Source organism: Rhinatrema bivittatum, chromosome 5, assembly GCF_901001135.1.
Source record: "Rhinatrema bivittatum chromosome 5, aRhiBiv1.1, whole genome shotgun sequence".
Taxonomy (NCBI): domain Eukaryota; kingdom Metazoa; phylum Chordata; class Amphibia; order Gymnophiona; family Rhinatrematidae; genus Rhinatrema; species Rhinatrema bivittatum.
This window is the reverse complement of record NC_042619.1, coordinates 87,217,486-87,241,659: the sequence shown is the minus strand read 5'-3', so window position 1 is coordinate 87,241,659 and position 24,174 is coordinate 87,217,486. Positions and strand designations below refer to the sequence as shown.

Genomic DNA, 24,174 nt, shown 5'->3' with positions numbered 1-24,174 from the left:
GTTTCAGATGCATTAGGGTTAAGAGTCTGTGATTTCCTTCTTTGGTTTTATTTGATATGTGTTTCTTAAAAGAAAGATCTTTATTGATGATAATTCCGAGGTTCCTGGTGTGGGTGGTAGGGGTGGTGTAGGTTCCTGCTTTGGGTGGTCAGGGGTGGTGGAGCTGGATTATGTTTTTTGTCCATGAGAATTATTTCAGTTTTGTCAAAATTGATTATGAGTTTCAGAGAATTTAGGAGATGTTTGATTGAAATCAGTAGATCTGAGGTTTTCTGTAGGTGTCTTCAATTGAATTTTGTATGGGAATTAGAAGTTGAATGTCATCAGCGTATAGGAAGTGTGTGATACTGTGTTCTTTTAGTAGTTGGCAGATGGGAAGAAGGTATATGTTGAAGAGTGTGGCGGATAACGCTGATCCTTGAGGGACTCCAGTGTTTAGGTCGATCATTTTTGATGGGTTGTTGTTGATTAATACTTGGTATGTTCGATCAGAGAGATAGGAGGTGAACCACTGTAAGGTGGTGCCAGTTAAGCCAATTTGTGTTAGTCACTCCAACAGTATCTTGTGGTTTACTGTGTCGAAGGCGGCTGAGAGATCAAGGAGTATGAGGAGGTATTTTTCACCTCTGTCAAAGCCTCTTAAAACAATGTCATTTAGGGAGATAAGGAGAGATTCTGTGTTTAGGTTTTTCTAAATCCATATTGGGATGGGGGAAGGATTTTGTTTGATTCAAGATAGTCGTCAAGTTGAGTGTGTATGACTTTTTCAATGGTTTTGGCTATGAATGAGAGGTTTGATATGGGGCGGTAGTTGGTGAGGAGTTCAGGATCTAGGTTGTTCTTTTTTAGGATTGGTTTGATGATAGCAGACTTGAGGCATTTGGGGTAATTACCTTCGGTTAGGGATAAGTTAACAATTTTGGTGATGGTTTTTGATATGGTGGGTTCGATTGTTTTGAGGGTTGTTATTGGGATGTTGTCTATTGGATGGCTGGCAGGGTTCATTTTATTTATAATAGATTGAATTTCAAGTGTGGATGTGGTATCAAAGTTTGACCATGATGACGTTAATTTGGTGTTAAGTTTGGTGTTCTGGTTGTTGTCGGTTATGTTTGATTGGATTAGATGAGATATTTTATTGTTGAAGAAATCTGCAAAGTCATCGCTTCCATGTTTGGTACATTTGGATTCTTGGGTAGTTTTGGTAAGTTTCTGAACTATTGTAAATAACATTCTGGGGTTATGACGAAATTTGGAGATTTTGCTGGAGAATAATTCTTTTTTCGCTTTGTTGATGATATTTTTGTATTCAGCTAAGTTGTTCCGATAATTGTTTAGTGTGGTTGTGTTTTTGTTTTTCCCCATTCTCTTTCTTTTTTCCTGAGTAGACATTTGGCAATTCTGATATTTTCATTATACCATTGGTTATAACTGTTACATTTACAATATTTGTACTGTATATTTCAAACAGGTGTATACTTGTGTGCATAATTATAAAATCTGATAAATAAAAAAAAATTATAAATTAGGTCATCCCGATGACATGGAAATTTGAAGTGAACTTTCCAGACTCTTTGAAGAGAAAATAAATGTGGCTTACCCCGGCAAGCAGTCCCCACATGCTGCATTGCTGGTGGCGGAACAGTTGGCCTTCTGAAACCGATTAACCAGGGCGCAGTCCAGGCAAGCTCTGCACTTCTGAAAGCCCCAGTCCTCCTTGAATCTATTCAGCCTGCACGTCATGCATTGCGCATCCTCACCATAACCAAAGCCACATTCCTGCAGGGATTAATAGGCAACAACCTATTCAGAAACTGGAAGCACAGATCTAAAGAATCTGCTGAGAGAAATCAAAGACACAGCAAAATCACTACTGTGAGTGGTTCTTTCTGAAGACAAAAGCAGTCCTTTCGGCAGCATCAAATGTGTCCTCTGCTGCTAATAATCTCCCTTACTTCTGTAAGCAACACTTACTCATCCACTTTATGCAAGAAACTGCTGAGCATTTGAATGATAAAAGGTTTCAAGAACTCCCACTGATACATTATTACTAGCTTATGAGCTGCCCGCTTTCTAATTAAACCAGACGTGTGAATGCTCAGGAGCTGGGAAAACTATTCCTCCTACAAAGAAAGAATAGGTACACTTTGATATTAAGGTTCAGGGCTAAAATGAACAAAGTTAATTGCTAAGGAGAGTGCACCAGTCTTTAAGAGCTTCCAAGCCCATCTATCAAACACAATACAGAGCTGGGTAATGACTAACAAGGTATTACATGAAGGAGGCTTGTCCGCTATACATTAATTTTAACAAACTTAATTAAATCTAACTGAACCTAAAGGTTTCCCATAGAATTTGAGAAGGGCTCAGATTGCCATCTGCCTGGTTTTAAACCAATCAGGAATAAATTTTGCTGTAGCTAAAAGCTGTAAGCATGCTAGTCATTTGATCTGCCAGTACTGATAAGATAGCAGATGGCTCCCAGCCTCAGCTTTGGTACAATTAGAGAGAAATTACCGTAAGTCATCCCATAACATTAATAGGAGCTACAAAGAGGAAAACGATGTGTCTTAAAACTATTTTACCTCTTAGTCTCCATTGTTGTTAAATAAGTCTTTAAATTTCCCTGTGCTAACAGAAATAAATGATTAACACTTGTACCTAATGGATGCAAAATTAAAGGACCATATAAAGGTCTAATCTAGCAATTACTATGTAATATGGACAAATCATATTTGATTGAACAAAGGGGGAAATAATGTCAAACGAACATAAGATAAAAAAGCATAAAAAAATCAGATCATACTAGTATACATCATTAGGCTCACCTGTAAAGAAGAGCATGACAAGGTCTACTCAAGACCTGTCATTATGACTAGGAATTTAGGATCCAACTTCCCAGCCAGCACTGTATGAATCATGGTCACAGAGGAGTGCATTTTCAAAGGGATCCCCCCCCCCCCGTCCTCGGCCTACACGCTGAAAGGTCATCAGGGTAATTTTAAAAGGAACATGTGTGCGCCCATAAACGCGAGCGGTGATATGCAGCAATTTTAAACTGTGCGTGCAAGTAGGCTTCTATCATTGTATGTGTGTGTTTGTGATCTTTTGAGGTTGCTCGAGTAAATATCCCACGTGTATGCAGGCAAATTTTAAAACAAGCTTGCACGAGGGAAAAAACAGTTTTTCCAAGTAGTCCACCAGTTTGCCCAGTTCATATCGAGATCTTAAAGACCCCCCCCCCTTGTTCTTCATCCCGCAAGCCTTCCTGTTGAACCCAAACCCTCACGATGAGCTAAAACCCTAAAACTTGATATCTCCAGGCTTGCGCCTCATCAGGACCAGCAGTAAAGTAACATGGATAACAAGCTGACGCGGGCCATGATCAGCCCTTTTTAAAATACGAACTTATGTGTGTAAATCCTGGCCCCAGCCTGGACTGCCCATGCCTCACCCATTCCCTGCCCCTTTTCCACCCACTTATTCTTGATGCGTGCATGGGTATGTATGTGCACTCTTTATGGTTTCTTAAAATCCACGTGGCTTGCGCGCAGCCCACATACCATGTGCATGAAATTTTAAGTGGGTTCGCATACGTGCGCACAAATGCCACTTCTACTGTGTAAATCAAGGGATTTTAAAAGGGGTGCATGTCGACGCTATTCCCAGTTTTACCACTTCATGCCCAGTTCACCCACTTAAGAGATAGGTCCTCCAAACCCCTCTGGTTTGATAGCCTTCACTTTCCCCGGTTAGCCCCAACCTTTAATACCCCGCAGATCTGCCTAGTTTTCTTGAAATTTTAACTTACACGGCATCCATAACCGAAGTACAGGTACACGGCAGGGGGCCTTGGCACATGTTGAGTCACGTCAGTATTTACGCACACGTTTTAGATTCATGCCCCGAAATGCCCAGGCTCCAGCCTTTTTGAAAACGTTTGCGATGTGTGCACTGCGGGAGATATGTGCATATCTTGGTGGCTTTTCAAATCCGCTCGGTGCATGTGAGCCCATCTTCTTCTCGCATCCCCTAATTAATGTGCATGTCGGGCTTTTAAAATTCACCTCTTACTGTGTACTACTGACTGGGTGGGAGGTCTGGGTGAACTTGGGGGAGTTCAGGCTGAAGAAACAGAAGAGGCTCGATGACCTGAAGAAGGGATGGGCAAACTGATGGACTAATTGGTAAAACTGGTAATTTCATTGATATGCACATTATAAAATACACCGACTTATGCAGGTAAGTCCTGTTTTACTTTCATGCGTAAAACATATGTATGTTCATTTATTTAAATACGTGGGTAAAATACGCGTGTTCAATTCATTGATATACATGGTTTCAATGCATTGCATGTATTTGCACGTAAGCCAAAATATGCGCGTAAGTTGCAGGGTAGAGATGCACGTTATAAAACACTATAGTAAATCTACGTGCAGCTATATACACACATATATGCTGCCATGCGCAATTGTTTAAAAGTTATCCTCCAAGTGTCTAGACACCTGAGGCGCGATGTTCTATTTGGGGAGTAATTTTATAACAGCTCACCTGTATTAGGTGGTAAAAAGGCATAGAAGATGCATCAGTTTTTAAAGTGGACTTGCACACATAAGCATGCTTTGAAAATTATCCCACCAAATTTACCCGCAAAAAATTACACCTGTTATTGTGTGCATGGAAAATTTCAGAGAAAACGTACGCACGTACTTTTGAAAATTCAAAAAGTATGCAGGCGAGTTCAATCCACACAACCGGGAATGCCTTCGCTCAGTCTGGGTAAAAACTTATGTGCAAACAGCAGCATGTACCTAAGTTTACTTGCATTTTGGGTAGCAGGACAAACTGTAGTGATCGGTATAATCAGGGATTCTTTTATTGGTGTTAGCCCGACGCTGGCCGAGTTTCGCTCTCGCAGGAGCTGCCTCAGGGGCTACTGTACCAATGGTTGCTTGTATTATCTCATATGTGTAATATGAGCGCTTTGCACCATGTCAGTTGGAATTGTGGTAGGTTGACGTCAACATAGAAACAGCAACTTTGCAAATCAGAGTGTGATTGATGTTTTGAAAAACAAACACCACTCTTAATGCGGTATATATCTTAGTCACGTAGTTTAGGCTTCTTTTTGCAAGAATTTATTTCTCATTCTCCTACAGTAAAAAACTCAGAGCGAGATAAAAGGTTGCTCAGCAGCTTACATCTGTATGATAGATGAGAAAATAGAGTCATGGATCAAGGGAGTGGGCAGGGGAAGGACTTAAAGATAAAGGGTGATGGAGTACATGGGATAAGTTGGAAAGGGGAACAGAGCAAGGGGGTGGGTAGATTAGAGTATGTAATATTACAGAGACAGCATCAAAGAACAGTAGCAGATAGAGGGACGGGATTTATAGGATGGAGAGATAGAAGGGTAATGCATCAGTTATAGTACTTATTGGCAATGTACATACAGGCAGTATATAAGTTATAGCACATATAGGCACAGTGCAATGAATCATACAGTGTATCATAAGTTAGACAGGACAAGATACCGTGTGGTAAACTGTAGTAATCTTTGTAAGCAGTGAAGCAGAGCTCAAAGCTGGTACCAGCAGGGATCAGAAAGGTGGGCTCCCAAAGTATCTGTATACCTTGCTATATGTGTGAGTGGCAGGGTTGTAAAATAGCAAGCATACATTTGAAAATCTACTGAGTTTCCATCCTTAAAGCCTACATTTACAGTACAATTTTCAAATGGGATTTCCAGCTTCACTTTTTCTATCTTTTCAACACAGCCCTCATCCCTATCCTCAAAAGAAAATGCTAAAATATATTTATTGAGTTTGTATGACTGTTTAAAAATCTTCAAAATATTTTAACCTCCCAATCTTGTTGGCATCATGTTATTTCAGATCAAGGGCAGAAATTCCATCCAAGCAGCTCACACAGTGGTGGTGGGGTTGGGGGGCAAGAAGGAAGTGGGCCAAGGTGCCTGGAGACCTGCCACTTTGAAACAGTCAATCAGGGTCAGTGATGATCTTCGGGCAGCAGTGACAGCAGTTGAAAGAAAATTTAGCATTGGGTCTAAAAGCCAATCTATGCTCAGAGATCCTACACTGATTTTCCCTTCTATTTCTGTTGCCTCAAGATGTCAACCACTGCCAGTCTAGGAGCAGCCAAATGAGGTGAGCAAAGATGGGCAAATATCTGAAGATGGGAGGGAAGAATCCAGAAAGAGGCCTTGAGGAGGGGACAGGAGGATTGAACCTGGGAAGGGATCATGGATGGGGAGAGAGAGTAGGAGGGAGAAGCGCTAGAAAGGGGGCATTGGAGAGATGAGTAGGAGTAAGAGGATACCAGAAGAGGAGCAGTGAGAGTACCTGAGAAGGAGCAATGGGGGAGGGCGGTAGGAGGGGAGAGGACTTAAGAAGGTGCCATGGGGATTTAGGAGTGAATGGATCCAGGAAGGGGCTATGGGGAAGAGGATAGGAGACAGAGGACCTAGGAAGAGGCCATGGGGTGGGGATAAAGTGAACAGGACCCAGGAAGGCACTTTGGTGGGGGAGAGGACCTGAGAAGAAGCCATGGGGTGGAGGACTCAGAAAGGGGCCATGGGCCTCTGGTGCTTTTTCAGCTGCATCTACAGAGGGGACCCTCTTCACTCCTTGATCTTCAGAGGGGCCCTTCACTCCAATCTTCCAAGATGTCCCCCTCTCTTGCTCCAGGGATCCTCTCTGAAAGTTTTAGTTAGCGGGCCAAAAAATCGAAATTATACCACTCTGTCAAATGTACCGGTAATTAAACTTAAATAAAATAAGTAACTATACAATATGAGGGTGAGAGTAAATACATTTGAACCTTAAAAAACAAACATTTTAAAAGCAGATAAAAGCTGCATAACTGCTTTTATGGCCTGGGTAGCAATATCACAATAAAAACAATTTTGAAAACAAAACATTTTACTATCAATTTTCTGGAATCTTCTTTCTGGGAGAAAGGAATTGCAGTGATTTTCCTAAAATCACGTTAGGTCAGAAATGTAGATAACTGGACACATGTATTTAGGCTGGAAAAGGATGCTGTTGTTTTTGGGAGATAATTCTGAAGAATTTTAAAACATCTGTAATTGCTTCCAAGAGCTTGCTCTGAAAGCCGTACCAAAGAGTCAAAGCCTGTTTAAAGTTGCTTATGAAAAAAGTCAATTTTCCAATATACTGGGGGGATGATCATGTTAACCTGGCACTTTGACCTAAAATACGATGTTTATCATGGAATAGCAACCATTATAAAACAACGACCCACAGACACTGAATATTAAACTCAAAATATATCTAATGTACATTTTAAAATAACTTCTTGTTGTAACATGCTTTTGTTTAAAATTCCTTTTCATAAGCATGAAGCCTGACTTCCGAAACTCATGCAATGACATTCTTATTAAAATTACATTTTTTTCAAAAATATCTTTTACATAAAAGCAACCTATGAAAAAATCCTAATTCTGTTTTACATTAGGAAGCAAAAAAGAATATTTTTGGCCTTTCCACAGAAGTAATAATCACCATCTGTTTGTATGAACAGATGCAGTTAATTTTAACAATTTCCACAAACCTTGTTACTATTACCATAAAGCAATGTATGGTACATTATGGAATATGAAACACAAAGACATGGAAATAAAAATTGTAATTTTAGGGTTTGTTTTGGATCATTTTGAGTGTCATGGAAAACGCATTTTTGCTATTATATCCTTTTTTGGTTTATTATTCTTTGATTATTTATTTTTTAATGATTTTTTTTTAAACAGGTACCATTGGGTTATTGTACTTTATTATTTATGGCTGCTCTTCTTTTAGCAATACAGATATACACATGATTTCCAGTTGTTAATTCACCACTTTTTATGTTATTATTTTTCTTTTATTATTTCCATGTTTTATTCATATGTTTATGAGTCTATTATATTTCATATTTTCTTATGTTTTATGCATCTGTTATTTGTAAAAAGTGCTACATAGCTGGATAAGTAAAATAGCCAGATAAATCTTCCATCACTAGTTATCTGTCTATCTTTCTTACATAGCTCTTTTCTCTTACTTATCCAGCAATCTTACATAGCCGGATAAGTTTTAACAGCTCTACTTAGCCAGATTTATCACCGCTTAGCCAGATAAGTCAACATTTATGTGGCTATTTTGAAACTACATGCCATGTATTTTTGATATGTGAATTAGTTATTAGTTAGACTTAATGGTCAATTTTAAAAGTCACATGCGCGTCGAAGTCGGAAGATACGCACGTATATCTTGGGTCAGCACATGCCACGCGGATTTTAAGAAGTGCCCAAAAACATGTGTATTTCCCGGTACATCACAAATTGAAAAGGCAAAAAAAAAAGGTCAGGGCTTGGACGGGCTTGGGCGGTCTGGATCTGTAATATGAAGTCTGTGTGTATTTACGTGCACAAGTGCGTACTGAGGTCCCTACAGCGTAACTTAAATTCTGCCATGAATGGCATGTAAGTTTTAAAATAAAAAAAATCAGATTATTCAACGGGCTTTGAAGGTTCTGGGCGTAATAGGGTAAAAGGAAGGCTATCTAGCTAGGGGGTTTGGAAGTCCTATCCTTTACTGAGGCGAACTAAGAGCGAACTGGGAAAATGGGTATTTGCACTGGCGCACGTGCCTAGCAAAATCCCCCACTTATGCAGTAGAAGCAGCATTTGTACACACATGCGCGCGTCCTCAAAATTTGCACGCACATATATATGCGTACAGCCGATTTTATACCATGCACACACAAGTTATAAAATGGCTGTGTCCATTCATGTGAGCCAGCACATGGGTGTACATGTACGCCCATGCGGATGTGTACATTTACTGTCATAACTAGTATTTTATATAGTTTGTATGCATTACACACATGATATAAAATGTGTGCATGTGCACGCATGTCCATATACCTGTTTATATGGGTGTGTTCTCGCATGTTTTAAAGTTAACCTTTCTAGGTAAGACACATTAACATGTGTTAAAATTGGTTTTAATGTGAAATATTAATGAAGTGCTTACTGGTAAGGCAAATTGCATTAAGCAGCGTGATTTGCATTAAAACTACCTACAATGCAAAAACTTAACTATCCCCCTCCCCCCCCCCTCCCCTCCCCGTTACTAGTTGTGCTATTTTATGTTCATAATTGTGTAAGGTTTGTACAATGACACATTGCTATGGCTTAGACTTTGTTAGAAGCACTGAAATTCTATATAGTTTGGTTTATTTAAACTTTTATGTCCTGAATGCCTCTGGTAATACAGCCCATGCTAAATATTGGTAAATAAAGTTTTCCATTAGCTTTCTGGGACTAATGCAAGGCCTGATGTGGACTATGCTGTCCCCTGCACCCCTCCCTAAGGCAGCAAGAAGTAGGTCCCCGAGGCACATCCCTATTCCTCACCCTCTCCCCAGGTTGGCATCTACCCTCACCTAAAACACTGGGGGGGGGGGGGGCAGATTTTCAAAGGGTACGCGCGTAACCCCCGAAAAGCTGCCCCTTCCACCCCCTGCGCGCGCCGAGCCTATGTTGCATAGGCTCGGCGGCACGCAAGTCCCGGGGCTTTCCTGGGGGGCATGTCGGGGGCGTGTCGCAGCGGCACGTCATCCAGGGGCAGGGCTGCAGGCGTGCTTCTGGCCCGGGGGCATTTTGGAGCCGTGGCCGAGGCCTCCGAAACTCGCGCGCCGGCAGGCGTAACTTTTATAATAAAGGTAGGGAGGGTTTAGATAGGGCTGGGGGTGGGGGAGGTGGAGGGAACGGGCAGCGTGCGCAGGGCTCAGCGCACGCAAGGTGCACAAATGTTCACCCTCTTGCACGCGCCGACCCCGGATTTTAAAAGATACGCGCGACTACGCGCATACCTATTAAAATACGGTGTACTCTTGTTTGCGCCGGGTGCGCATACTTTTTTAAAATCTGCCCCTGGGTGCTTTAGAAGTTGAAGAGTGCAGGAAGGCATTTTACCTTTTACCCTGCTGGCTCTGTCATGCAAAACTGAACCACTCTTGCCAACCAAGCCTCGTGATGTTGGCAAGAGCCATTTTGTATGGTGGAGACAGTAGAGCAGGAGTGTTCTTCTGCCCCCTTCAACTTCTACCCGATGGGTTGGAGGGGGGGGGGGGGTTAGTTTAGTCTTGGAGTAAGCAGGAATAGGGCGGTTGTTGACCGACCTAGAAACAATTGCTTCTAGACACTGGAGAGGGGCAATGCATTGCACATTGGGTCTTGTGTTACCCACAGAATAATACATTGGCAGTATCTGCTGAAAAACACATTTAATGGCCGTTAGTATATAGGACATAAAGGGGAGCAATTTTCAAAACTTTGTGGGCAAGTAAAAAGTCTACAAGTACCAATTTTCAAAGAGGATGCATGTAATTTCGCTTTGAAAACAGCCCAAGGATATTTGCACCTCCTATTTTTGTGGATAATTTTTCCAGCCAAAACAATGCACAAGGACAGTAACTTTCAAAGCGCGCACAGGCGCACATTTGCACACATATACTGGCCTGTGCGCAGGGTCGTGGTCATTTTATAACATGCATGCAACATACACGTGCACATTTGGGGAAGGGGGAGACTTTTCCGGGAGGACGACTCCAACTTAACCAGAGTGGAACCAGGCTGCTGGCATTAACTTTTAAAAAGGAGATAGAGCAGCTTTTAAACTAGAACAATGTGTAAAGCCAACAGTCACTTAGCAGTGCATGGTTCAGAGGAATGTATCTTTGAAGGATACTAATGAAACAGGAGAGTTAGGGCATCCCAACACAGAGGTTCCAATAAAAGCAAAAGTAGTCCCATGTACCTATAAGTAAAGAATCACCTGAGCTAAAGAATTCCAAATTATCCTTAAAAACTGAAAAGCGGGTTGGTAATACAAACAAAAAAACCGCACATTGAAATGTCTGTATGCCATTGCCAGAAGTCTAAGAAGTAAGATGGGAGAGTTAGCGTGTATAGCAGTGAATGATGAGATAGACATAATTGGCATCTCAGAGACCTAGTGGAAGGAGGATAATCAATGGGACAGTGCTATATCAGGGTACAAATTATATCGCAATGATAGGGAGGATCAACTTGGCGGGGGTGTGGCACTTTATGTCCAGGAGGATATAGAGTCCAACAGGATAAAGATCATACAAGAGACTAAATGCTCAGTAGAATCTATATGGGTAGAAACCCCATGTGTCTTGGATAAGGATATAGTGATAGGAGTATACTACCATCAACCTGGCCAAAATGATCAGACAGATGATGAAATGCTAAGAGAAATCAAGGAAGCTAACCAATTTGGCAATGCAGTAATAATGGGAGATTTCAATTTCCTTAATATTGACTGGATAAATGTAATATCAGGACATGCTAGAGACATAAAGTTCCTGGATGTAATAAATGACTGCTTCATGGAGCAATTGGTTGAGGAACAGAGAGGAAGCTATTTTAGATTTAATTCTTAGTGGAAAGGAGGATTTGGTGAGAGAGGTAACGATGGTGGGACCACTTGGCAATAGTGATCATAACATAATCAAATTTGAACTAATAACTGGAAGGGGGACAATATGTAAATCTACATCTTTAACACTAAATTTTCCAAAGGCAAACTTTGATAAAATGAGGAAAATAGAAAAAAACTGAAAGGTGCAGCTTCAAAGGTTAAAAATGTACAACAAGCATGGACATTGTTTAAAAATACAAATCTTTGAAGTGCAATACAGATGTATTCCACGCATTAAAAAAGGTGGAAGGAAGGCAAAACAATTACTGGCACTGTTAAAAGGTGAGATAAAATAGGCTATTTTAGCCAAAAAAACATCCTTCAAAAATTGGAAGAAGGATCCATCTGAACAAAATAGGAAAAATTATAAGCATTATCAAGTTAAGTGTAAAACATTGATAAGGCAGGCTAAGAGAAAATTTGAAATGAAGCTGTCCATAGAGGCAAAAACTCATAATAAAAACTTTTGAAAATATATCCGAAGCAAGAAACCTGTGAGGGAGTCAGTTGGACCATTAGATGACTGAGTAGTTAAAAGGGCTCTTAGGGAAGATAAAACCATTACAGGAAGACTAAATTAATTCTTTGCTTCTGTGTTTACTAATGAGGATGTTCAGGAGAGTCTGGTTCCGGAGAAGGTTTTCAAGAGTTATGAGTCAGATGAACTGAAAAATAGTGGAAACTATTCTAAAGATCAAAAGTATAGCGCATATAGAAAGACATGGTTTAATGAAACATAGTCAGCATGGATTTATGCAAAGGAAGTCTTGCCTCATAAATCTGCTTCATTTTTTTGAAGGGGTTAATAAACAGGTGGATAAAGGTGAACTGGTAGATGTAGTGTATTTGTATGTTCAGAAGGTGTTTGACAAAATCCCTCATGAGAGGCTTCTAAGAAAACTAAAAAGTTATGAGATAGGAGGCGATGACCTTTTGTGGATTATAAACTGGTTAAAATACAGAAAACAGAGAGTAGGATTAAATGGTCAATTTTCTCAGTAGAAAAGGGTAAACAGTGGAGTGCCTCAGGATTCTGTACTTAGACCGGTGCTTTTCAATATATTTATAAATGATCTGGAAAGGAATACGATGAGTGAGGTAATCAAATTTGCAGATGATATACAAAATTATTCAGAGTAGTTAAATCACAAGCGGATTGTGATAAATTGTAGGAGGATCTTGCGAGATTGGAAGACTGGGCATCCAAATAGCAGATGAATTTTAATGTGGACAGAATGTTAGGTATTATTAGGAAGGGAATGGTGAATAAACCAGAAAATGTCATAATGCTTCTGTATCACTGTATGGTTAGACCATACCTTGAGTACTGGGCACAATTCTGGTCGCCACATCTCAAAAAAAATATAGTTACACTAGAGAAGGTACAGAGCAGTGCGGTCAAAATGATAAAGGAGATGGAACAGCTCCCTATGAGGAAAGTCTAAAGAAGTTACGGCTGTTCAGCTTGTAGAAGAGACAGCTGAAGGGGGATCTGATAGAGGTCTTTAAAATCATGAGGGGTCTAGAATGGGTAAATGTGAATCTGTTATTTACTCTTTTGGATAATAGAAGGACTAGGGGGCACTCCATGAAGTTAGCAAGTAGCACATTTAAAACTAATTGGAGCTAATTAAGCTCTGGAATTTGTTGCCAGAGGATGTGTTTAGTGCTGTTAGTGTAGCTGGGTTTATAAAAGGTTTGGATAAGTTCTTGCTATTAATCAAGTTGACTTAAGGGTAGATTTTAAAATATGGATGCGCCAATTTTATAACATGCATGCACCAGCGCGTGCAAGTTATAAAATATATGGGCCGCACGCATATACGTGCTGGATTTTATATTATGCGCGCGTATGTGCGGGTGGCGCACGCAAGGGGGGGGTTAAAACTTTGCAAACTTCATGTGGCGACAAGATCGGGGCTCCCCCAGTTCCCACCCAGTCTACTCCAATCCTCAAAAATACATTACAAAGTTCTCTCCATCATCCACAAAGCTATTATACATGACAATACACACTGGCTCAATCCCCCTCTCCGACCTCATGTCTCAGCTAGACCATTTCGAACTATCCTCCAAGGAAAGTTACACACACCCTCCCTGAAACTCATCAGACTTTCCTCTACTTCTAAAAGAGCCCTTTCCCTAGCTGGCCCTTCCCTCTGGAACTCTATGCCACACGATTTACGCACTGAAACCTTCACACAAAAGTTTAAAAAAAAATTAAACACATGGTTATTTCTACAGGCCTTCAACTAAAGACCTCAATGCCACAAAGCTCTCTGTAGTCTTTTAACTGCTCCCAATGAAGTGCTCCCCCATGTTCCGTTCTCAGTGATGCTCTCATCACTATTCTATCCCACCACAGTATTCTCTTCCCCAGCTTTTGAAGGCCTGTCAAGTCATCTCCCGTGCCTGTACACCCCTCTCCTTATGCACCGGTTTGCTAACAAACCCTCGCTTTGTAAATACCCTCTTCTAACCTATTTGAACTGTTAAATATTTATTACCATCCTCCTCGATTAACTGCCCTTGTTCTAAGAACTTATGTTAACTGTTCATCCTTTATCTATGACCTCCTAACCAAAGTTTTTCCGTTATTGTTTATATCTTATTTTATCAACTGTTCCATGTAAAAGATATGCCTCTTTTGGGCTTGTCATTGTTGTTACATGTAAACCGGTACGATGTGTAAATGGCTACCGGTATATAAAAATGTTAAAATAAATAAATAAATAAATTTTGTTGTAGAGCTATATACTATTTTCTGTTATTTTCAGAATAAGGACGTGTCAAGCAACTGATTTCTACCACCTATACTGTAACTTCTGATTTTCTGCATTAGCCTCCTAATTTAGGTGCCCAGATTTAGGAGAAACAATTATAGGCTTAAATCTAGCCAGCCAGATTTAACCTCATTTCTAAATACAAATCTAGGTACCCAGGTTCAGCTGAAAATATGCTTAACTTAGTGGGCCAAAATCTGATTGCCTTAGTTAGGTGCTGTTGGCCATTTTGAAAATTTATCCCTAAGAGGTTCATATTCAAAGCGTTTGTCCAGATAACTTTTTGGGTTACTCAGACAAATTTCAGAATTTCACCCCATTGTTCAACTACATTTTTCCTGCATGAAATTTTGCTATATAAAAAGAGGTGGTGATGGAATGGTTCTGGGGGTGTGGGTACATTTTAGCTGATAAGTGATGATATTCAGTGCTACCTGATAAAGTTCCTTAGGTAAATATGTTTGGAAAGATACCTGTCCTCAAGTTACCCTGCTAGCTTTAATCGGGTATATTCAGCAAAACACTTATCCAGCTATGTTCCGCTGAATATCAGGGTAACCTGATCTGGATAAATTTACCTGGGAAACTTTCCTGCTCATTGGCTCACTGAAGATCAACCTCTCAGGCTTTTGAAGAACAGTTTTCAGTCATTTACTTAAATAAGGGTTGGATTTTCTAAGATCGCAGACCTTAGAGAATCTGGTGGTAATGGGGGGCAGGCCTGCGAAATCCGGCAGCGATCGCACCACCGCGGTGTTATTGCTGCCGGCTTTCGCACCCAATAGCGCCATCGTAAAAGGTGGTGCTATTGGGCGCGATACTGGCGGCGATAAGGGGCATTATCTTTTCACCGTCAGTGAAGTTTTAGCGGTGTCCGCCCTGACACCGCCCCAACTCCTCCTCTTCTGGGGCTGATGCCGCCCCGACTCCATCCTGATCTAAGTATTGCACGCAATCCTGTTAGAAAATGACTCCCTAAATTGGCTATTTAAAAATTGCTTTTACTTAATCCAGCTAAAAATAGACTCAGAGTTCCATAGTTTGCAAACTTCTAGCCAGATTAAAGGGAGTTTCCAGGGGTGTGATTAGGGTGGGGTTAAAAAACAATGCGCAGAACTTGGATTCCAATCTGTATGCATTATTTTCCAGCAAAATTCTGCCTGCATAAAAAACACCCATGGGCAATTTTCAAAGGGAAATCAATGCATAGCTTCCCTTTGAAAATTAGATACAAGGTTCATGGTTAGAAGGGACTCACAGACATTGTACCTAGACAAGCTGTTTGAAAATTGCTCCCTTTATATAACCTGTATCAAAGTGATATTACTGCTGTAAAAATAAAATATATAAAGTGCTCTAAGCATAATGGGAAACATAGTTCAGAAGGTCATCTACATCAAAGGAAATGTAAAGTTCTGAACTACATTTGTTATGATGTTGAACCCTGGCAGCAGTTTTACAAAAACAGCTGCCTCCTGCAAGATTTAAGACTGGCTCTGTGTAAAAATATACCATGAACATTGCTTCCTTGTAATTGACTGTATCTTTGAAAAACCAGATTAGAAAAGGATATGTTCTCTCAGGGGCAGTCTTCAGCTCATGTCCCTATTTTACTTTAAATGCTTTTCTTGAAGTGCACATTCTGTTAGATTTTTATTGATTTTTTTGTTTTTTTTTCTATATTTCTGGTGTTCAATGTCTACCTAGTTTTATGATTCCAAATGTTCTTGAACTGAAATTGTAAATACATGATGAATATAAAATTAAATTAAATTGTTCTTGGGTATAAGGTGGTAGGTAGGATGGTAAGAGATGAGGGCTGGAGTTTCTTCATTATCCAGTGCACAAAAGGTATTATGTAAGGGTAACAGCGGACAGAGTGAATGTCTCTTCATAACAGGCCTTATTCTGAATCCTGGATGTCTGAATTCTCTGTTGGGGTGGATATTCAGAATGATGCACAATTGGGGAAATTGGGTGTCATATAGTCACATGCTTGTTCTACCCAAGCTCTCTGTAAACTATTTATTCTTGGGTTTCTGAATCCTCTGTGTGAGCTGGGTTTCAGAAATCCATGAATAAACAATTTATAGTGAGAATAAAATTCTTTATAGCCAAAAACTGAATGGTTGAGTAATTAGGGTAAACTGGAGGGAGTTCAGGCTGAAGAACCAGGAGGGTCTTGATAACCTAGAGAAAAACTGGGAAAACTGGTAGACTAATTGTTAAAAATTGTAATTTCCTTCATGCGCATGGTCCAAAATGAATGATTTACGCAGATAAAAGCCGACAAGTTCTAAGGAAAATCTATGAGTTAAATCTTCATTTGTAAATGATTAAAATAGGGAGCATAAATACTTATATATAGGAAATTTGTGCCACTTGCTCAGTTAAATCTTGACTTCTCTTGATAAGTGGTAGTTTTACTGCCACTTAGCTGGATAAGTGTTAAAAACGCTACTTATCCAGCTATATTTGAAATACATGCTGCATGTCTTTTAGATACACAAACATGTTGTTGAGTAGATTTAAGTGTATTTCATATAGTGTGTGCACATTTGCACTCATGATATAAAATATGTCCGATTGCACGTGCGTGCCCATCTACGTGCGTTCATTGACATGTACATTCATTTTTTAAAGTTACCCTCCCTATAAATAGGACTGTATTCATCATGCATGATAACTGTTAGTGACCCTTAGTGAATTTGTTCCTATGTATAAAATTTTCTCCAGCTTTTTCAGGAGCCTAGGGCCTGATTCAATAAGCTTTTCCCCCATAGACACAGAATAGGAGAAAAGCCTATTTAACTATTTACTTATTGACTTATTTATTTGTTCCCCAGCTTGAAAGAGTTATTTGAAGTGGTTTATAGCAATAAACCTGCATAATAACATTAAAGAACATCAAACAGAAAAAAAAGAAAGCACAAAAACACATATGCAGATTATACATTCCACAAAGCATCAGATACCACAGCCTGCTTTCCCAGCTCCATAATTTAGGAGCTAAGCTTTCCACAGTATCTTAAAGCAACTTAAAGGACAGCCAGTGCTCTAACACCACATCAGAAAACATTAAAATTATGAAGCTCTCCATAAAATAAAATACATTAGCAAATATATTTAAACCTACGTTCAAGTCAGTTATTTCTAGAAAAAAGCCAAGTCTTAACTTTTTTTTGAATGCTTAAGATAATTTCTTTTGATCTAATATTCATTGGTAGTAGATTTCACAATGTAAGGGCTACAATTGAAAAAGCTCTTGATCATAACTGAACTCAGCCCATATCTTTAAATGATGGGATCACTAAGAGATGCCTCTGGCTAGATCTCAATTGACTTGCGGGGAAGTCCCACTGCAACTTATCTTTCAGGTACTTAGGTCTCAATTCCCATAAAGCACGAAAAGTCAAAATCAATATTTTAAATTGGAACAACGCCTTGATAGGTAGCCAGTGTAATTTTTGGAGAGAGAGATTCCCTATGAGAACATCCTGACACCACCCTTGCAGCTACATTCTGGACCTCTTGTTTGTGAGCCTCTCAGGGAGGCCACACACAGGCTATTGCAGTGGTCCAAGTGCAAAATGACTACAGATTGAATGACAGTTTCTGCGTATCTAGAAAAGGATGAAGCTTTTTAATCAATTTAAATTTCCAAAATATCAAACAAGTAACCTGGGAGGCATGAGAATCGAAAGAAAACGCAGCATCCAAATGGGTACCCAGGTCCTTCACACAATCTACTAGTTGTACTACCTCAGATCCTACCCTTATTGCCACAGGGAAGTTACCAAACCTTGGTGACCCAGTCTTTAATACTTCTGTCTTCCTTAGCATTCAACACTAATTTAGTTTTTTAATTTTTGCCAGATCCAAATTCAGGTCAGCAATAGCTCTTAACTGATCTTCATCAATTGGCACCACAATATGGTCATCATCTGCGCAAAAATATCCCCTTAAACCCAGGGTACGAAACAATTTCCTTAATAGTTGCAGAAAAATATTGAACAACAATGGTGATAGTGGGGACCCTGCAATCAGTTCTATAGGGGGATGAAAAACTACCCTTAACAAGAATCTTCACACTCCTACCTGACAAAAAGAATGCATCCATTGTAAGGCAGAATCAGACACTCCTAATTCGACATGCCCACTCTAAGGAGTGAAGTTTAAAAGGAGTTGTGCACATAAAAATAGCATATATCATAGCAATTTTCAAAAATCATGTAAATCTCTTTGAAAATTACCTCCAAAAGGATTTGATGGTCAGCGGAAGCAAGTTCTAGCAAAATCAAAATAACCTATTGGCCTTTGTCCAACCACTGCAAGATATTATGTCAAAACAGGATCTGTATTATGACTACTCCGAAACCCTGCTTGAATAGAATCCAATTCTCCTGATTCTTCAGCAAAAGACATTAGATGTTGAGGAAAGTTAGTAATAGATCTATAATTATAACTCTAGAGTTTTTTTTGTTTGTTTATTTAAAAAAAAGTTACCACACACAGTTTTGAACTGTTTCCAGTTATGTTTAATAAAGCATTAGGTGGCAGATGCTTACTGATATCGTGGGCACTAACAAGTAGTGCTGTTGTTAGCAATAGTATAATCCCCTACAAAAAAGGAAGTTCCAGAAACTATGTGGTGCAATATATGTTTCTTATAGGTTGCTTTGCTATAATGAATAAGAATAGAGCCATTTAGTTCAGTCTATTATTGTATAATTAAGACATTATTTTTAATGAATGGTTTATAATCATTAAGTCCCATCCCTAGATTTGAATGTGTGTGGTTTTGGGACAGGAATATGGGTTTTTTTAGATTTTCAAAATTCTACATATAAGTTTACACTGCTAGAAACAGATGTAACCTTGTATATAATTGTATGCTTACTTTACATAAACAATTACAAAATTATTTTATGTGCAAAAAATCACTTTGAAAATTAGCAGTAAAGTCTGCATGTTCCCTCTTTCTGTGCTGGAGTCTGTGCTAGTAAACAGACTGGAATGGCAAGGATTTTCCCACTTAAAAAATGGAAGACACTCTTACCTTGAGTATTATTCTTATTGATTAGTGAGAGCATTAAAACAGCTTTACTTTTAGTTGGCATGAATGGTATGTGAATAGGAGAAAACCGGTAACAATTGGCATTATTAGAATTATGTATGCTTTTAAAACAGCTGTGACATATACTATCCCAATTTGGTCAGATCTGAAAGGCACATACATAGGGACTTTCGTTTTCAGTTTTTATTCTATTTTTTATGGGAATTTCAATGTTATATATAATATAAACCATCAGTGAGAAAATGAAAAATCAGTGAAGTCATTTTTCACAGAGTACTTATTCTAAATAGCAATAACTCCATATTTATTGAAAAGTAGCATTGCTTTAAGAGAACCATCATATAAAATGTATGCAGTGTCTCCAGCACCAACTGATAACTGGATTAAGCAAATTTTTGAATTACAAACACAATTTACCATTTTTGATCAATCATTTCAAAATGATGTTAGGAAATAGACTATCTTTATACATATGAAGTAATGAGGACATGATTCATCAACTGAACAGAAGAGAATGGCACCAATTGTTATCAAATCCCAGCCACAAATTCACAACGGCCTCAGGCTCTCTGACATTTGATCTTCATGTGCAGCTCATCTACTTTTCCCAACTTATTTCTTTCAATTTATCCATTAGCTCACACATGGATATTAACCTTATGCTAGGAGGTGGGGGAGTCAATTCTTTCTTTGGTTTGAACCCTCACCAACACCATCCCTGAGGCAGTTGTTATTCTAAGAAGGATGCCTGACAAACCAAACCAGAATAAGCAACAGGGAACTGGTTGGGAATTAAAGACTAGCTATCTACTACTATTGCAGCTATTAAAAATTTATATAGAGCTACTAGATGTGCTCAGTGCTGTAAAGACACATAGAAGAAACAGTCCCTGCTCTGCTTAGTGGAGCTTACAATCTGATCAAGGCACACACACAAGACAACCAAACATTTTTAGGAACTTCAATATTATAGAAACTAGTTAAAAACAACAAGGCCAGGATCATAGAGAACCAGTTTTAGGAGTTAAATGTGCCTCAAAACGGTTGGGTATTATCTGGGTTTTGAATACACCAATTTAACTCGGCAAAAGGTCTCTGCCTTCTAAAGGTCTAGATAGAAAGTTAGGCAGTGGGATGGGTGGGTGTGGGTGAAGCAGGAAAGGAAACAATACAACATAATGTATTAACATTTCAAAGCCAACATTAATTTCTCTGGTAGTGGCTGGAAGCAGCAAACAGAAAAGAAACAGCTGGATTATGATAATATTTTTGTACAGACTATTATCTAAATTAATTTAAACCAATTTTATATACAGAAGCTCCCGGCACACTGGCCATTTGCTGCTGGCGCGCACAACCTGCACCTGGCTGGAGGCAGGCGCAACAGGTAGAACAATTTTGGCAGGGTTTAGGTTAGGGCTAGGGGGTGGGTAGATAAGGGGAAGGGAGGTTAGTGAAGAGGCGGCCTGGGAGGGAACGGGGGAAGGCCATGGGCGTCGGCAGGCGCAAGTTGCACAATTGTGCACCCCTTTGCGCACGCCAGGTAGCGCGCACACATGGACGCGTGCGTGCAACCTTTTAAAATCTACCCCATAGTGTTGATAATGTGATCTACGTGGGTTACTTCCCCCCTCTGAGCTAAACATGCCCTTGAGAACACTTCTCAGCATAACAAAAGATCTGCATGTTGTGAAATAATGCATGGACATTTAGTCACATTGAGAGTGGGCAATTTTCAAACAACCAATAAACATTATAAAAGACATTTTACCTGCGCAAAATACTTTGAAAACTGGCCTCGTGGTTCAGAAGGAGAAAAAGTTGGTGAGTATTCAAATTCTGAACCAGATAGTCACATCCTCTTTGTGATTTCAAAGTAAAACTCAATAACGATTATACACATTACATATAAACTTAGGCCATGTTAAAGAAAAGTTTTGAAGTGATTGAAATATAAAATGAAAATAATTTTTAACATCACAATAACATCACTTCTGAATCATGATATGATTGCATATGTGGTGTCAAATCTGGATTAACAGCTGTCAGCAGAAGACTCTCATCTAAGGGAATTTCTCTGAATTCCACTATACGGTGCTTCCCAAACATGTTCTAGAGGCATACTTAGACTGGTTCTTGGAATATCCATAATGAATATACAAGAGATAGATTTGCATATACAGGGTTGCCAATGTATCTCATTCATATTCACTGCGGCTAGTTTGATAACCAGAATTTTAGATATGCTTCCTAGACATGGTTGAGAAACAATGCACTAAAAGTCCTATAAAGTCAGCATTCAAAACAGTTTGTCCAACTAAGGCCTAGAGCCATTAAGCCATGATATTTTTTCGTGGGAACACTCCCACTGTCATGGGGGAGAGTGTGTAGCCACAATAGTGAGGCCCCACTCCAGAACAAAGATTGCGGCTATATATCACATTCTTTTGTCTTGCGGTCAAACACCATGGGACAAAAGAATGTGGCGAGCAGCCCTTTAGAGGTGATGGCAGCTCCAACCTCAAGTGACCGCCATCGCTTTAAACGGCTGGCTGCCTAATAACTTGGCCGCTGAAAAAAAAAAGTTGAACGGGGGTCAGGGTTGACCCCAGGCTCAACCATTTGAGGCGACCCAGACTCTTCCATGTAAAAGAAAATGTGTAAAATTCATGTGCAGCAATGGTCCCCCTACACCACTCCAAAGTTTAACATTAAAGTCATTGGGGATACAGGGGTACCCTCCCCGACCCCAACAGACACGTAAATTCATTGGTGTATAGTGTTCCCCTAGCATCCCCTTTTCTCTCATGTTCCCATCCCTCCCCAAAGGGGCAACATAAAATCATTGGTGGTTCAGAGCCCCCCACACCCCCAGGCACCCCATCCCCCGACTTCTGTCCTGCCACCCCCTGAACCTTTGAAAATAGATGAGGGTCCTTTGTTGGGGCCAGGGCACCTTACACCAAGCCTGGTCAATGCCATTTTTCAAAATGGCTCTGACCTGACCTTGCTCTAGATTGGCACCATTCCGTCAGACCCATCCAACAGACAGAAAATGAGCGGGCAGAGAAATAAAAGGTGACTGATTTGGGGACATTGAATAAAGCTAAAAATAAATAAATACATAAATACATAAAAAAGGTTGAGAGTTAAACAGAAAGGGGGACAAAGGCACCTGATACTGCAGTACGATGGCAGAACGGGGGTAAGGCAAGGTATCTGCGTTCCAGTGCTCGGTGTATGGCTGTGAGAAATTATTTTAAGGAGTTAGCTTACGGAAGAATATTGTACCGCATTAGAAAGTATTGAAGCAGAAAATAACTGATATTAGTGTAAATTATTTTATATAAGGCCTATAAGTTCTGAGAATAAATATGCTATTTTTCTTAGCCTGCTTGTAACAAAAAAACAAGTCATGATCAGGTATATTATAGAGCAGCTATTTAGGTGGCTAACTGCAGATATCATAGGAAAACAGGACAGTAGCCACTTGGCCGCACCTAACTGCCTGCCGATGTGATAACAAACAGTTGGGATCCCAAAACACATGGAAGTAGCCCAGAGAAGAAACTAGAGCAAAGGTCAGAAGAATTAACTTAAAAAGAGCAACATGAGACAAGCTGTTTGAAATTGGAGAAAGAAAACCTCAAGGGAATAGCTTTGGACATTAACAGTGCCTGATGAGCTGTTGCTGATTTCCTAGTATGCTGTGTTCCCAGATCTACAAAGATAAATAAGACTCACATTGGGGAACCTTGAAGGAAGTATTTTTATGAATTTTCTTCAATGCAAACTCTAATCTTGTATGCTTTTATTGCTTATTCTCAGACTTATAAGCAAATCTTCTATACTTATAAATGTGTGTGTAAACAATGACAAAATAATCACCAATTTTTCTATCCACTACAGCGGCTCATGAGAAGAAAACGGGGGGAGGCTTGGCGGTCAGATTGGAGTGCAGCAGGGAAAATTGAAAATCCCAGGTGAAGCACACGGATCAAGGATGAGATAGCACCAGTGATACTACTCAGAATGAGCCTGTAGAAAATAGTGGGTCAGGACAGTTGTGCACAGGCAGGGGATTGAGAGCACGTACGGACCTGCTAAGAAGAATGGTGGATGGCGACAAGGACTATCCAGTAAACTCAAGCATATTGGGCTCAGGTACCTCAGGAAGTATTTGCTTAGATTACTAAAGCTGTGGCCTTTTATATCCACACTAGAAAGTTGTCTGGTTATTTTCCATGTCTGGTTTAGGGGTGGGATATGTGTAGCATCCCGGATGCCCATTCTATTAGTTCACTCTGTAAACTTCATCCGTTTTGATTACTACTTGTTGAGCCTTGTGGTTTTCCTATACTCCGTTTGCTTATTAGTAATGTCTATTTAAAAATATGTCATGAGCTTTCAGCAACCACCAGACTGGCTAAAAACTGAGATTTTTGTGATTCTCAATGTTTGATGGACAAATCCTAATACTTCAGATCGTAATGTATTATTTTATTTTACCCAGCAGTTTCCTTGGCTGCATATACCTCCAGCTAGTTGGTACCACTGCTGGAATCCTGGCACCATGAGCTTTCATTTGCAACTACTTGGGGATTTTTTTCCCTATTTTATAATCCCCTTTCCACTTCGATATACCCAGTCTGGTCATTGCAGCAACAGTCCTGGCCAGGGACCATGCATCAGGGCACCTTCCAGAATTCTGCAATCATGGTGTGTTACCGACTGTGTGGTTTTCTGAGTCGCGAGCAGGTTGGGCACTGCTCGCGGCCAGCCA

At 39.8% G+C, this 24,174-nt stretch overlaps 1 protein-coding gene across 2 annotated transcripts in view; it reads right to left on the bottom strand.

The window, feature by feature from the left end:
• TNFRSF19 (TNF receptor superfamily member 19) overlaps nt 1-24,174 on the bottom strand; it is a 160,208-nt gene that overhangs the window by 90,172 nt on the left and 45,862 nt on the right. For both annotated transcript variants that reach the window (XM_029602544.1, XM_029602545.1), the window contains exon 4: nt 1,601-1,779. In XM_029602544.1, the coding sequence (XP_029458404.1) occupies nt 1,601-1,779 (179 nt within the window). The remainder of the gene's footprint in view (nt 1-1,600; nt 1,780-24,174) is intronic.